The sequence below is a fragment of the Microcaecilia unicolor genome, chromosome 6, assembly GCF_901765095.1.
Source record: "Microcaecilia unicolor chromosome 6, aMicUni1.1, whole genome shotgun sequence".
Classification (NCBI taxonomy): Eukaryota; Metazoa; Chordata; class Amphibia; order Gymnophiona; family Siphonopidae; genus Microcaecilia; species Microcaecilia unicolor.
Genome location: NC_044036.1, coordinates 243761793 through 243774608, shown reverse-complemented (window position 1 = coordinate 243774608; position 12816 = coordinate 243761793). Strand labels below are relative to the sequence as shown.

Sequence of the window (12816 nt, the reverse complement as noted above, 5' to 3'; positions counted from 1 at the left end):
CTCTATAACAACAAAATCCATCCCTTCATCTCTGAGCACTCTACCAAAACCCTTATCTACACTCTTATCACCTCTCGTCTTGATTATTGTAACCTACTACTCACTGGCCTCCCTCTTAGCCATCTCTCTCCTCTTCAATCAATCCAAAACTCTGCTGCGCGACTCATTTTCTGCCAAAGTCGCTATGCCCACATTAGCCCTCTCCTTAAGTCACTTCACTGGTTCCCTATCCGTATTCAGTTCAAACTTCTCCTATTGACCTATAAGTGCATTCACTCTGTCGCTCCCCATTACCTCTCCACTCTTGTCTCCCCCTACGTTCCCCCTCGAGTACTCCGTTCTGTAGATAAATTTCTCTTATCCGTCCCTTTCTCCTCTACTGCTTATTCAAGACTCCGTTCCTTTTGTCTCGCTGCACCTCACGCCTGGAATAGACTTCCCGAGCCTGTAGTCTAGCCCCGTCTTTAGCTGTTTTCAAGTCCAAACTCAAAACCCACATCTTTACCACTGCTTTTGACTCCTAACTCACTTGCCCTGTCCTTTATCCTCACCTCTTTATTCCCGTACCCCCTTAATTGTTCTGTCTGTTTACCTGTCTTATCTAGATTGTAAGCTCTTTGAGCAGGGACTATCTTTTGTGTATGGTGTACAGCGCTGCGTATGCCTTGTAGTGCTATAGAAATGATAAGTAGATAGATCGATAGCTTATTTCTGGGATAAGCAGCATAAAATGTTTTGTACCTTTTTGGGACCTTGCTAGGTATTCGTGACCTGGATTGGCCACTGTTGGAAACAGGATGCTGGGCTTGATGGACCTTTGGTCTGTCCCAGTATGGTTATACTTATGTACTTAATCAAAGTAGGAAAAGGACTACAATATAAAATAGGAAAGAAATACAATCAACCAAAAAGATAATAGAATAATCATTCAATCACAGACTCATTCACATTCTTTTTCAGGCAGTACTGTATCCCCTCTGCCTCATTATTCATCAACATAAGCATAGGCCTGTTGTAACAGCCATGTTTTCAGACCTGCCTTGAACCTAGAGATATTAGATTCACCCCGTAAATGTAACGGCATGGAGTTCCACAAATGGACATGTTTATCCACTCCTACCCTAGCTAAAATAATTTTCAAGCACCGTTCTGACCTGATGTGCAAATGTCTTTAAATTAGTCCCCTTATTTTCTTACTACTGTTACTCTGTTTTATCTATCTATATATGTTACATCTTTGCTTACACCCTATGCTGTCTATTAAAATGTTTTCTCATGTACTGTGTTGACACTGAAATGTAGCATACTATGCCATACTTTGTATTGTAATTTGAATATTTTTATTGCTGTAATTGTCTTGCTTATTCTTGCTGTACACTGCCTTGAGTGAATTCCTTCAAAAACGCAGTAAATACATCCTAATAAATAAACTCAGGGCTCTGAACAGTCTTGTTACATTATTTCTGAGGAATTGCCCCAGAACCCATGCTCCAAAGCAGCTGGGGTTGACTTAACCAGAAATTCTTGTCTCCAAACAAGAGGTTCCTTTCGCAGTGATTTCCCACCTCTTGCTGAACTGCAGGCCTTGGCAAATACGAGGACAAAAGTTCATGCTGCATTGAAGCATTATCCATGCACATCTGTAGTATGGAGTGCAGGAGGTTGTTAACAAACTCCATACTGTAGTTATATAGGCAGGGATCTAGCCCTTACATGTGTCCTTACATAGCCTAGACTAGATGTGTATCACATATTTACAAAGGTGAAAAGAAGAGCAAACAACAGCCAGCATGGTTAAAAGGTGAAGTGAAAGAGGGCATTAGAGCCTTACATGGCATACTGGTATATGTACGCATAATTTCGCACCTTTGTGCATATATGCTAGTACTGTAAACATTTATAGAGGGTGCATGCCTAGTTAATAGAATTGCCTTTTAAGGAGTTCAGAAGATTGGATTTAGGATAGAGAACAGGGGACACCTTCAGGACTGGCAGATGATGGGGCAGTAAATGCCTGACCTTTTTCTTTTCTATCCCTTCTTCAGAGACGGTTACCTCAACGCCATCACTCCCCTACAGCATTCGCGAACCAGTTCGATGTACCTGCTCCATGCAAGGGACGGGCTTCTCCTGCCCCAGTGGGGTTGGAGGTCACCCACCCCAGATGAAAGTTGTGACAGGTGATATTTTGGTGGACATCAGTGGACGCAACGTATCAGAATACCTTCTTTACACATCAGACCGTTACAGATTGCACAGGTGAGGAGGAGATGTACTCATTGAAAGGTCATGAATCAGGTTTGCTCTTTAAAAAACAGATCTTTCCCAGTAAATACCCTAAGGTGGAAATATGAAGGGGGCTGATATAGCCACAGGAGCATCTCCTTACTGGTTTAGGATTGAGCCCCATTTTACAGAAAAAAATAAGAGTTTGGAACTGAGGCAACCAGATCAGGATGTGCTCATTTTCTGTGGTTTTTTAGAAAACGATCTACTGGTGCATAGTCTTTCCTAAAATACCTGCAGATGTGGATGTGTATTTGCCAGCATGTGCAGTGGGAACAGCCAGTTTATAAACATACACATAGATAAAATAAATGCCCCTTTGAGAAGTTCTGAGAGAAGAGGACATTTCTCTGGGTAAGTGAATGTTATTTTGCTCTATGCTTCGGTGATTAAAGATTGGGGATAAAAGAGAAATTGTAGGTTTATTGATAAACACTGTTTGAATTTAGAAAATCAAACTTTATTAACTAGTTTCCATAGTGTAAAACCCTTTTCCCCATAGTTTTAAACTTGAACTTTATGCTAGAGGTAGAAACTTAACTGTGACAGCCTACAGCATCAACAGCCTCTAGATGACGCATCAGGGCCTAGTTCAGTCTTCATACCCACTCACCCTCCCCAGCTCCCACCCACCCCTAGCATATCTCTTCATTTATAGTAAATTATTCTAATTAGAATAACAAGAGAAGAGTTTTCATTACAGAGTTTTAATTACATTTCATTACTTTCTGAGAAGCAAGCACTAATAAACCATACAATATACCATATAATCTTAAGGCTGTTTATATTAATCTAATATCCCTAGTACCTAAACAAGTTTTAATAAATTAAACAACTCAGTAATACTAATATTCAGACAACAGTCCAGCAGCGAGAGGGGTACTATCCAGTCTTTTGCATTGAATGTTACATGTATGATTATCTCCCAGTTGGCAAGAGGTTATACATGTGGGCTCGATGCAAAGAGCTCCTAGCTTTCAGAGAACAAGTCAGTTCTCTTGAGGGTAGAGTAGAAGACTTGGAGGAGCAAAGGAAGACAGAGGTACATAGAGGAGACCTACAGGGATATTGTAGAGAAGTTCCACCTCCAGTCTGGCACCCCCTGTACTGCCTTGGAGGAGGGAGGTCTCCTAAAAGGTCAGAATTACCCTGGTGAAGTAGGAAGTAATCTGGTAACCAGGACCATCTCACCAGGGCATGTGTCTCTAGGAGCTTCTACCCAGGAGGAAAAGGTTTGGACAGCTGTTGTAGTTGGTGATTTGATCATTAGGCATGTAGATAGCTGGGTGACTTGTGGATGTGAGGATTGCCTGGTCACTTGCCTTCCTGGCGTGAAGGTGGTGGACCTCACACATCACCTAGATAGGATTTTAAATAGTGCTGGTGAGGAGCCAACTGTCTTGGTACATGTGGGAGGGAGGTTATAACAGCCAAATTTAGGCTGTTAGGTAGAAAGCTGAAATCCAGATCCTCCAGGGTAGCATTTTCAGAAACGATCCACATTCCACTCAAGAGGCAGACAGAGCTCCGAAGTCTCAATGTGTGGTTGAAATGATGGTGCAGGGATGAGGGATTTAGATTTTATTTTATTTATGTATTCTTGTATCCCACTATTATCCAAAAACAGATTTCGGTTCAAAGTGGCTTACAATTTACATTTGGTGAGCTATAATTTATTTATTTATTTACAGTTGGGACATGGGAAGACAACTGTAGTTTTATCAGTTAACTGTAGGTTTTCAGTTCTTTTCTGCATTGAAGATAGAGATGTTTCCTGTAGTTTTTGGTACTGAGTTCCAGGGGCGTAGCCAGACAGCAGATTTTGGGTGGGCCTAGGCAAAAAGTGGGTGGGCACCAAATGTTCTCTCCCCCACCCCCACACCAAAAAAATATCTCAGCTGGTGGGAAAATGCTTCTCTCCAGTCTCCACCTTGGTAGTCTGCAGCAGGTATGCGGTGAAAACTGAGCATGCGAAGGTGCCATTATTGTGGAGAGCAGCATTTTCATTACCATGTGCTACTGTTGGATGGGCCTGAGCCCTAAGTGGGTGGGCCTCGGCCCACCCAGGCCCACCTGGGTGGAAGACAGGTAGCTGAATCCTGTTGTGAAGATGGTTTTGTAGGTTATGTTTGTGCAGTTGGGTACATGGAGTAGATATTCCCTGGTTTCCAGGCTAGCATTTCTTGGGGACAGTTTTATCAGATCTAGCCAAATAGTACCTTGTAGATGAGTGTGCATGCTTTGAAAAGTAAGCATGCATTGATTGGCAGCCTGTGTAGTGTTTTGAGCAGTGGTGTCACTTTTTCGTATTTCGATTTCTTGAGTATAAGTCTTGCTGCTTTTATGAAGAAGAACTTACTGCAGAGAAAAAAAATACAAACTCATAGTACCACTTTTTTCAGGTACATCAGAAGCAGAAAGCCTGTGAGAAAATCCATGGAACTGTTAGATCATGAAGAGCAAAAGGGGTACTCAGGGAGGACAAGGCCATAGCGGAGAGACTGAATGAATTCTTTGCTTCAGTCTTGATGTAAGATCTACCTGTACCAGAAATTGTTTTCAAGGGCAAAGATGGGGAAGAACTGAAAGAAATCTTGGTGAACCTGAAGACATACTGAGCCAAATTGACAAGTTAAAGAGTGATAAATCACCTGGACAGGATGGTATAACACCAGGGATCTTTGTTAAGAATTGAGCAACATTCTGGGTAAGGATGAGCCTGTTCTGAAAGGATGGACTCCACCTTAACCAGGATGGACCAGACTGCTGAGATAAAGCAGTTTTTAAACTAAAATGGGAGGGGGGAGGGGAGAGAGCTGATAGTCACCCAGGAGCATGTGGTTCGGTATGGAGTATCCTTAAGGATCCTATTGAAACAGGACATTTAGAGAATCCCAATAGAGAGGTTTCAACAATGGTGAAAGAAAGCCGGGAGTGTTTAAGGAGAGAGCAAAGTAAAGAATGCACATTATCCTCGTCAACTTCTAAGCAGCTTGTAGATTCAAGGAAAAAACACAATTTGAACTGTCTGTATAAAAATACTAGAATCCTAAAAAGTAAGATGGGAGAGTTAGAGTATATAGCACTAAAAGAACAGATAGATATAGTAGGCATCTCAGAGACCTAGTGGAAGGAAGGCAATCAATGGGACACTGAGTTAACAGGGTACAAATTATATTGAAGTGTTAGAGTGGATCGAATTTGGGGGGGGGGGGGTTGCGCTATATGTTAAAGAGGAAATTGAGTCAAGCAAACATTCTACATGAAACAGATAGCAGCATGGAATTCTTTTGGAAAGAAATTCCATGTGTAGGGCTATACTACAGTTCGCCGGGACAGAACAAACAGACAAGATAAAGAAATGTTTACAGAAATGAGGAAACTTGGCAAATTGAGCAACAGTATAATAATGGGTGATTTCAATTACCCTTTTATTTTAAGGAATATGTAGAATTCAATATCTTATATCCACAATCAATTTCTACCTTAAACCATATTCTGTATCTTTAGGGATGTCATTAATTTTCTCAAAACAGTATATAGCAATAACAATGTGTGAAAGTGGAGAAATAAGACTTCAGTGAATACCAGAGTCACTCCTATTTGTAGGCAGACACCTTCAGAATTGTAGGAGGCTCTGTTCAATCATGAGTCTTAAAAAAACTCCACTTCAGCATTATCTATGAATGACAAATACCTTCCATAGAAACAGAATGGGCTGTGCAAAGCTAAATAATGTTGCCCACATAATTTATACAGTACTTGTCTTGGATTTCACAGTTGTAATATTTTCACCATATACTGCATCCAGTGTTTTTTTGTGAACTGCAATTCACAAATTCCAACAGGGGTTACCTGTTTCACCTTCACAGGCTGCTTTAGAGAAAATAAAGGTGAATAACTCAAAATATCCAAGAATTGACAAAAAAAAACAACTAGAGCAACTGTCAGATAAAACCGCTTCTCAGCTGACGGCAATTTACAAAATGATTTCAATTATCCCAATATTGACAGGATAAATGTTACATTAGAGAGCGCTAGGGAGGTAACATTCCTAGAGGTAATATGTGAGCTTTTTGGAGCAACTGGTCCAGGAACCAACAAAAGGGGGAGCTATTTTAGATCTAATCCTTTGTGGAATGCAGGGCATAGTACAAAAGGTAATGGTGTTGGAAGTCCAGACTAGATGTGTACCACATATTTACAAAGGTGAAAAGAAGAGCAAACAACAGCCAGCATGGTTAAAAGGTGAAGTGAAAGAGGCCATTAGAGCCTAAGAACATCCTTCAAAGAATGGAAAAAGGACCTGAATGAAGAAAATAAGAAACAACATAAGTGTAATGTATCTCCAAGGAGAGGTGAGCCCTTGAACACGATGAAGGAAACCCTCACTGGGCTGTTGGCCAAAACCCTGAGTCCTCCCGTTGTTCCCCAGGAGTTGAGCCCCTGAGTTCGGGCGGCCAGCAACAGAGAGAACAAAGTCCAGCACAAAGTCCACAGAGTTAGACCAAGCAGCAGGTCACAGCAAACCAGGGCTAGGCAACAGGTCAACACCAGGCAGCGGTCACTAGAAGGTCCAGGAACAGGCAGTGGTCAGTACCAGGCAGCGGTCAGAAGCAGGTCCAGGAACAGGCAGGGGTCAGTACCAGGCAGCGGTCAAAAGCAGGTCCAGGAACAGGCAGAGGTCAGAACCAGGTATCCGTCAGAAGTAGATCCAAAGCACTGCTACTAGTCAGCGAACCGAGTAGAAGCCGAAGCACTGATAGACTGAGGCTAGAGCCTTTAATAGCAAGGAATCAGGCTCAACCAGGCACAGCTGAAAACAAGATGGCAGCCCCCATCGGGAACACCCGGCGACCAAATAAGGGCTTCCTTCCTGCAGCTGCCACCTCCAAGATGGCTGCCCTGGCCTAACAGCCCTCTCCAAGATGGCTGCCAAACCCTGGAATAAGCCTGAATCCAAGATGGCCACCAGTGCCCATGCTCAGAACAGCCAGGAAACGTGACAGTATCCTCCCCTAAAGGCCTCCCTCTCTACTCCGGGCCTGGTTTAGAAGGATAGCGGGCATGGAAATCACGGAGCAGCTTGGGAGCGTGAATCTGACTAGCAGGTTCCCAGGAATTATCCTCAGGTGTGTAGTTTTTCCATGCCAAGAGATAGTAGAGACGTCCCTTCCTCACCTTGGAATCCAGGATGTCTTGAACTTCGAACTCTGGCTTTGAGGACACATCCAGTACAGGACCCACCTTGGGCCGAGGATGCCACCTAGACGAGACAAAAGGTTTGAGTAAAGAAACATGAAATGCATTGTGTATTTTGAAATGGGATGGCAGCCGTAGTCTATAGGTAACTGCCCCCAGACGCTCCGCAACGGCAAAAGGCCCAATGAACCTGGGTGCGAATTTGAAGGACGGCAGTCGGAGCATGAGATTCTGAGTATTGAGCCAAACCCGTTGACCTGGTGCCAGCTGAGGAGCGGATCGCCTCTTGCGATCGGCGAACCTCCGATAAGTCTCCGCGGCCCGATGAAGGTGGAATTGTACGTCCTTCCATACTGTGCGGAGATCGGTCAAGGTTCTGTAGAGCTGAGATGGAGCAGTGACAGGCGCTGCCCCTGGGGCTGGTGGCATAGGAAGGGGCAACCGTGGATGCCATCCATATGCTGCGAAGAACGGAGAGGTATGCGCTGCTGAATGAAGACTATTGTTATACGCAAACTCTGCCCAGGGTAATATGGAAACCCAATCGTCCTGTCGCGCATTAACATGCATCCGGAGGTATAGCTTCAGTGTTTGATTTGTACGTTCTACCATTCCATTGGTCTCCGGATGGTAGGCCAAGGAGAAATGGGTCGTGATACCGAAGCTGGAACACAGGGTCCTCCTGAATCGAGATGTAAATTGAGGACCTCGGTCGCTGATGATGCGGATAGGCAGCCTATGCAGGCGAAAGATATGGAGAATGAACTGCTGGGCAAGAGCTGCCGCTGACGGAAGTCCCTTCAGGGGAACGAAGTGGGCCATGCGAGAAAAACGGTTGATCACCACCCAGATGACGGTACACCTCTGGGAAGGTGGTAACTCTGTAATAAAATCCATTGACAGTTCCTGCCAGGGAGCTTGCGGTACTGGCAATGGTTGAAGCAACCCCCAGGGCTTCCCCATAGGTCTCTTGTATTGAGCACAAGTGGGACAGGTGGTGACATACTGCCGGACATCCTGGGCCATGCGAGGCCAGCGATAATAGCGAGATATAAGATGCAGTCTTATGATATCCTTGATGTCCAGCCATCGTAGAAGCATGTCCCCATTTCAGTATCTTCTTGCGGAACCGAGGGCCCACTGAGATCCTGGATTTCCACGGAGTCGTGAGTGTAGTCGCGGCAATGCAAGCTGGGTCAAGCATGGGCTGACACTCCTCGGTTTCTTCTGGTAGGTCAAAGGCTCGTGACAAGGCATCCGCCTGGACGTTTTTCTCTGCAGGGCGAAAGCTGAGGTGGAAATTGAAGCGAGTGAAAAACAAGGACCATCGGGTTTGTCGAGGATTAAGTCTCTTAGCGTCCTGCAGGTAAAGTAGGTTCTTATGGTCCGTGATGACGGAAATCGGATGCACTGCTCCCTCCAAGAGGTATCGCCATTCCTCCAAGGCCAACTTGAGGGCTAACAGTTCCCGATCCCCCACAGTATAATTCCGTTTGGCCGCTGTGAATTTCCTAGAAAAGAAGAAGCAGGGATGCCGCTTCCCCGCCTCCGAGGTCTGTGACAGGATTGCCCCTGCTCCTACCGCTGAGGCGTCTACCTCTAAAATAAAGGGTTGCTGGGGATCAGGACTATGAAGAACTGGCGCGGAAAGGAAAGCCTTCTTGAGACGTTCGAAAGCTTCGATGGCTTGCGGAGACCAGTCCCGAACATTAGCGCCTTTCTTAGTTAAGGCGGTAAGGGGAGCGGCTATTACAGAGTATCGGTGTATAAACTGTCTGTAGTAGTTAATGAACCCTAGGAACCGTTGGAGCGCTCGCAATCCCTGTGGTCGTGGCCAATCTTGAATAGCTTGCACCTTCCCGGGGTCCATCCGTAATCCAGTTGCTGAAAGGATGTAGCCCAGAAAAGGGAGGCTGCGTTGATGGAATGCGCATTTCTTGAGCTTTGCAAAGAGGTGATGGTCCCGCAGTCGTTGAAGCACCGTACGGACATGCTTCACATGTTCCGGAAATGAGGAAGAAAAAACGAGAATATCATCCAGGTCTACGATGACCGATGAGTATAGAAGATCCTGGAAAATGGAGTTCACAAAATCTTGGAAGACGGCTGGGGTGTTACAAAGGCCGAATGGCATGACCAAATATTCAAAATGCCCTTCATGAGTATTGAAGGCGGTCTTCCATTCGTCCCCCGGCCTAATCCGCACTAGATTGTAAGCACCCCGTAAATCCAATTTAGAAAAAATGGTGGCCCCTTGGATTCGGTCAAAAAGCTCCGGGATGAGAGGCAAGGGGTATCTATTCTTGATGGTGATGGCATTCAACCCCCTATAATCGATGCATGCCCATAATGACCCATCTTTCTTGGCCACAAAAAAGAACCCCGCGCCAGCCGGCGAGGAAGAGGGTCGAATGAAGCCCTTCGCCAGGTTGTTCCGGACATACTGCCGCATAGCATCTGACTCTCCGCGAGAGAGGATGTATAATAATCCCCGAGGTGGGATCTGTCCCTGCACTAAGTCGATGGCGCAATCAAATGGCCGATGAGGAGGAAGGATCTCTGCTTCCTGGGCATCGAAGACGTCCTGGAACATTTGATACTCAGTAGGAAGCCCGGGGCACTGGGCCCTTACCTTCCTGGTGGCCGCCTCCACTTTAGAACCGGGAGGAACCACGGTCTCAAGACAGGTCCCCTGGCACTGAGGACTCCAACTGGCCACATCCCTCGTCTCCCAGTTGATCTGCGGCATGTGCTGGCGTAGCCATGGCATTCCCAGGATCACCGGATGAATGGCTTTGGGCAGAACATAGAGCTGAATAGTCTCCGTGTGACTCGCCCCTAATCTCATCTGTAGGGGTTTCGTGACTTGGGTAATGGCATAGGGCAATGCCATGCCTTGGACTGAGGTCACCTGCAACGGTGATACACAGGTCATACAGGAACTCCCCAACCCAGGCAGGAGGTCCGCAGCGATGAAGTTGCCCCCTGCCCCGGAATCAATCAAGGCAGACGTGGATACTACCGCGTCCTGAAATTGCAGGGTCAGGGGAACCACCACCAGCTTCTCCACTGGTGGGGACTCTGGTTCTGGCTTAGAAGATACACGACCCAGGGCCACCTGCCTCAGTGGTCCTGGGCCTGGTCGTTTCCCGACTTGTTGGGACATTGGCCTACCATATGGCCGGACTCTCCACAGTAGAAACAGAGTTGGTTTCTACGCCGAAACATTTGCTCCCTTTCGGTCAGCCGAGACCGGCCCAATACCATGGGTTCCTCCGATCTCTCTGCTGGAACTTCCGGAGCTGGTCTCGGAGTTCGACGGTCCTGCGGGGTGGAGGAGTATCTGAGTCCAGAGCGCTGTTCCGCCCGCTCCCAAGCTCGCTCTTGGAACTGGACGTCTACCCTAGTGCATAAGGAGATTACGGCATCTAGGGACGTGGGTACTTCTCATCCAGCTAGTTCGTCCTTGATGCGGCTATTCAATCCTTGCCAAAATATGGCGGTCAGGGAGTACGCTCTGGAGGAGCAGGAGCGTTGGACCGGGTGGTCTGGATTGTCTGAACCTAGGCACAGACGCTCTGTAGGGCGTTGGTCAACTGATTCAGCTGACCCTGCTGCTGCTGTACAATCTGAGCCAGTTCGGTCAGGTCGGGTTTGTCCGATGAGCTCATGGCTTCGGCTTTCTGTAATGTATCTCCAAGGAGAGGTGAGCCCTTGAACACGATGAAGGAAACCCTCACCGGGCTGTCGGCCAAAACCCAGAGTCCTCCCTGTGCCTCCCGCCGTTCCCCAGGAGTTGAGCCCCTGAGTTCGGGCGGCCAGCAACAGAGAGAACAAAGTCCAGCACAAAGTTCACAGGGTTAGACCAAGCAGCAGGTCACAGCAAACCAGGGCTAGGCAACAGGTCAACACCAGGCAGCGGTCACTAGAAGGTCCAGGAACAGGCAGTGGTCAGTACCAGGCAGCAGTCAGAAGCAGATCCAGGAACAGGCAGGGGTCAGTACCAGGCAGCGGTCAAAAGCAGGTCCAGGAACAGGCAGAGGTCAGAACCAGGTATCCGTCAGAAGTAGATTCAAAGCACTGCTACTAGTCAGCGAACCGAGTAGAAGCCGAAGCACTGATAGACTGAGGGCAGAGCCTTTAATAGCAAGGAATCAGGCTCAACCAGGCACAGCTAAAAACAAGATGGCAGCCCCCATCGGGAACACCCGGCGACCAAATAAGGGCTTCCTTCCTGCAGCTGCCACCTCCAAGATGGCTGCCCTGGCCTAACAGCCCTCTCCAAGATGGCTGCCAAACCCTGGAATAAGCCTGAATCCAAGATGGCCAACAGTGCCCATGCTCAGAACAGTCAGGAAACGGGACAATAAGCACTGGGAAGTTAGATGCAAAGCATTGATAAAGAAGGCTAAAAAAGAATATGAAGAGAAATTTGCTGCAGAGGCAAGAACTCACAGTAACAACCTTTTCAGGTACATCAGAAGCAGAAAACCTGGGAGGGAATCCCTGGGACTATTAGATCATGAAGGAGCAAAAGGGGCACTCAGGGAGGACAAGGCCATAGCGGAGAGACTAAATGAATTCTTTGCTTCGGTCTTTATAGAAGAAGATGTAGGAGATCTATGTGTACCAGAAATGGTTTTCAAGGATGATGATGTGGAGGAAATGAAAGAGCTTGGTGAACCTGGAAGACATACTGAGCCAAATCTACAAATTAAAAATTAGTAAATCACTTGGCACACACCTAGGGTTACCATATGGCTCCAGAAAAAGGAGGATGGATTGAGCCAGCCGGGTTTTACTTCCATTGCTTTCAATGGAAAGCAATTGCGCCAGCCGGGTTTTACTTCCATTGCTTTCAATGGAAAGCAATGGAAGTAAAACCCGGCTGGCTCAATCCGTCCTCCTTTTTCTGGAGCCATATGGTAACCCTACACACACCCTACAGTACTGAAGGGACTCAAACATGAAATTGCTGATCTGCTGTTAGTGATCTGTAACTTGTCATTAAAATCATCTGTGGTACCTGAAGATTAGAGGGTGGCCAATGTAATGCCAATTTATTTACTTATTTTTTAAAGGGTTCCAGGGGTGATCCGGAAAATTACAGACTGGTAAGCCTCACTTCAATAGTGGAAACTATTATAAAGAATAAAACTACTGAACACGTAGACAAACATGGTTTAATGGGACAGATTCAGCATGGATTCAGCCAGGGGAAGTCTTGCCTCACCAATTTGCTTCATTTCTTTGAAAGCGTGAATAAAATGTGGATAAAGGTGAGCCGTTTGATGTAGTATATCTAGATGTTCAGAATGCTTTTGACAA

The 12816-nt window shown here is 46.3% G+C and overlaps 1 protein-coding gene across 1 annotated transcript in view; it reads left to right on the top strand.

Moving 5' to 3' along the window:
* ABCA2 (ATP binding cassette subfamily A member 2) overlaps positions 1-12816 on the top strand; it is a 689232-nt gene that overhangs the window by 516101 nt on the left and 160315 nt on the right. Inside the window, exon 36 of the mRNA XM_030206813.1 lies at positions 2046-2259. Coding sequence (XP_030062673.1) covers positions 2046-2259 — 214 coding nt within the window. The remainder of the gene's footprint in view (positions 1-2045; positions 2260-12816) is intronic.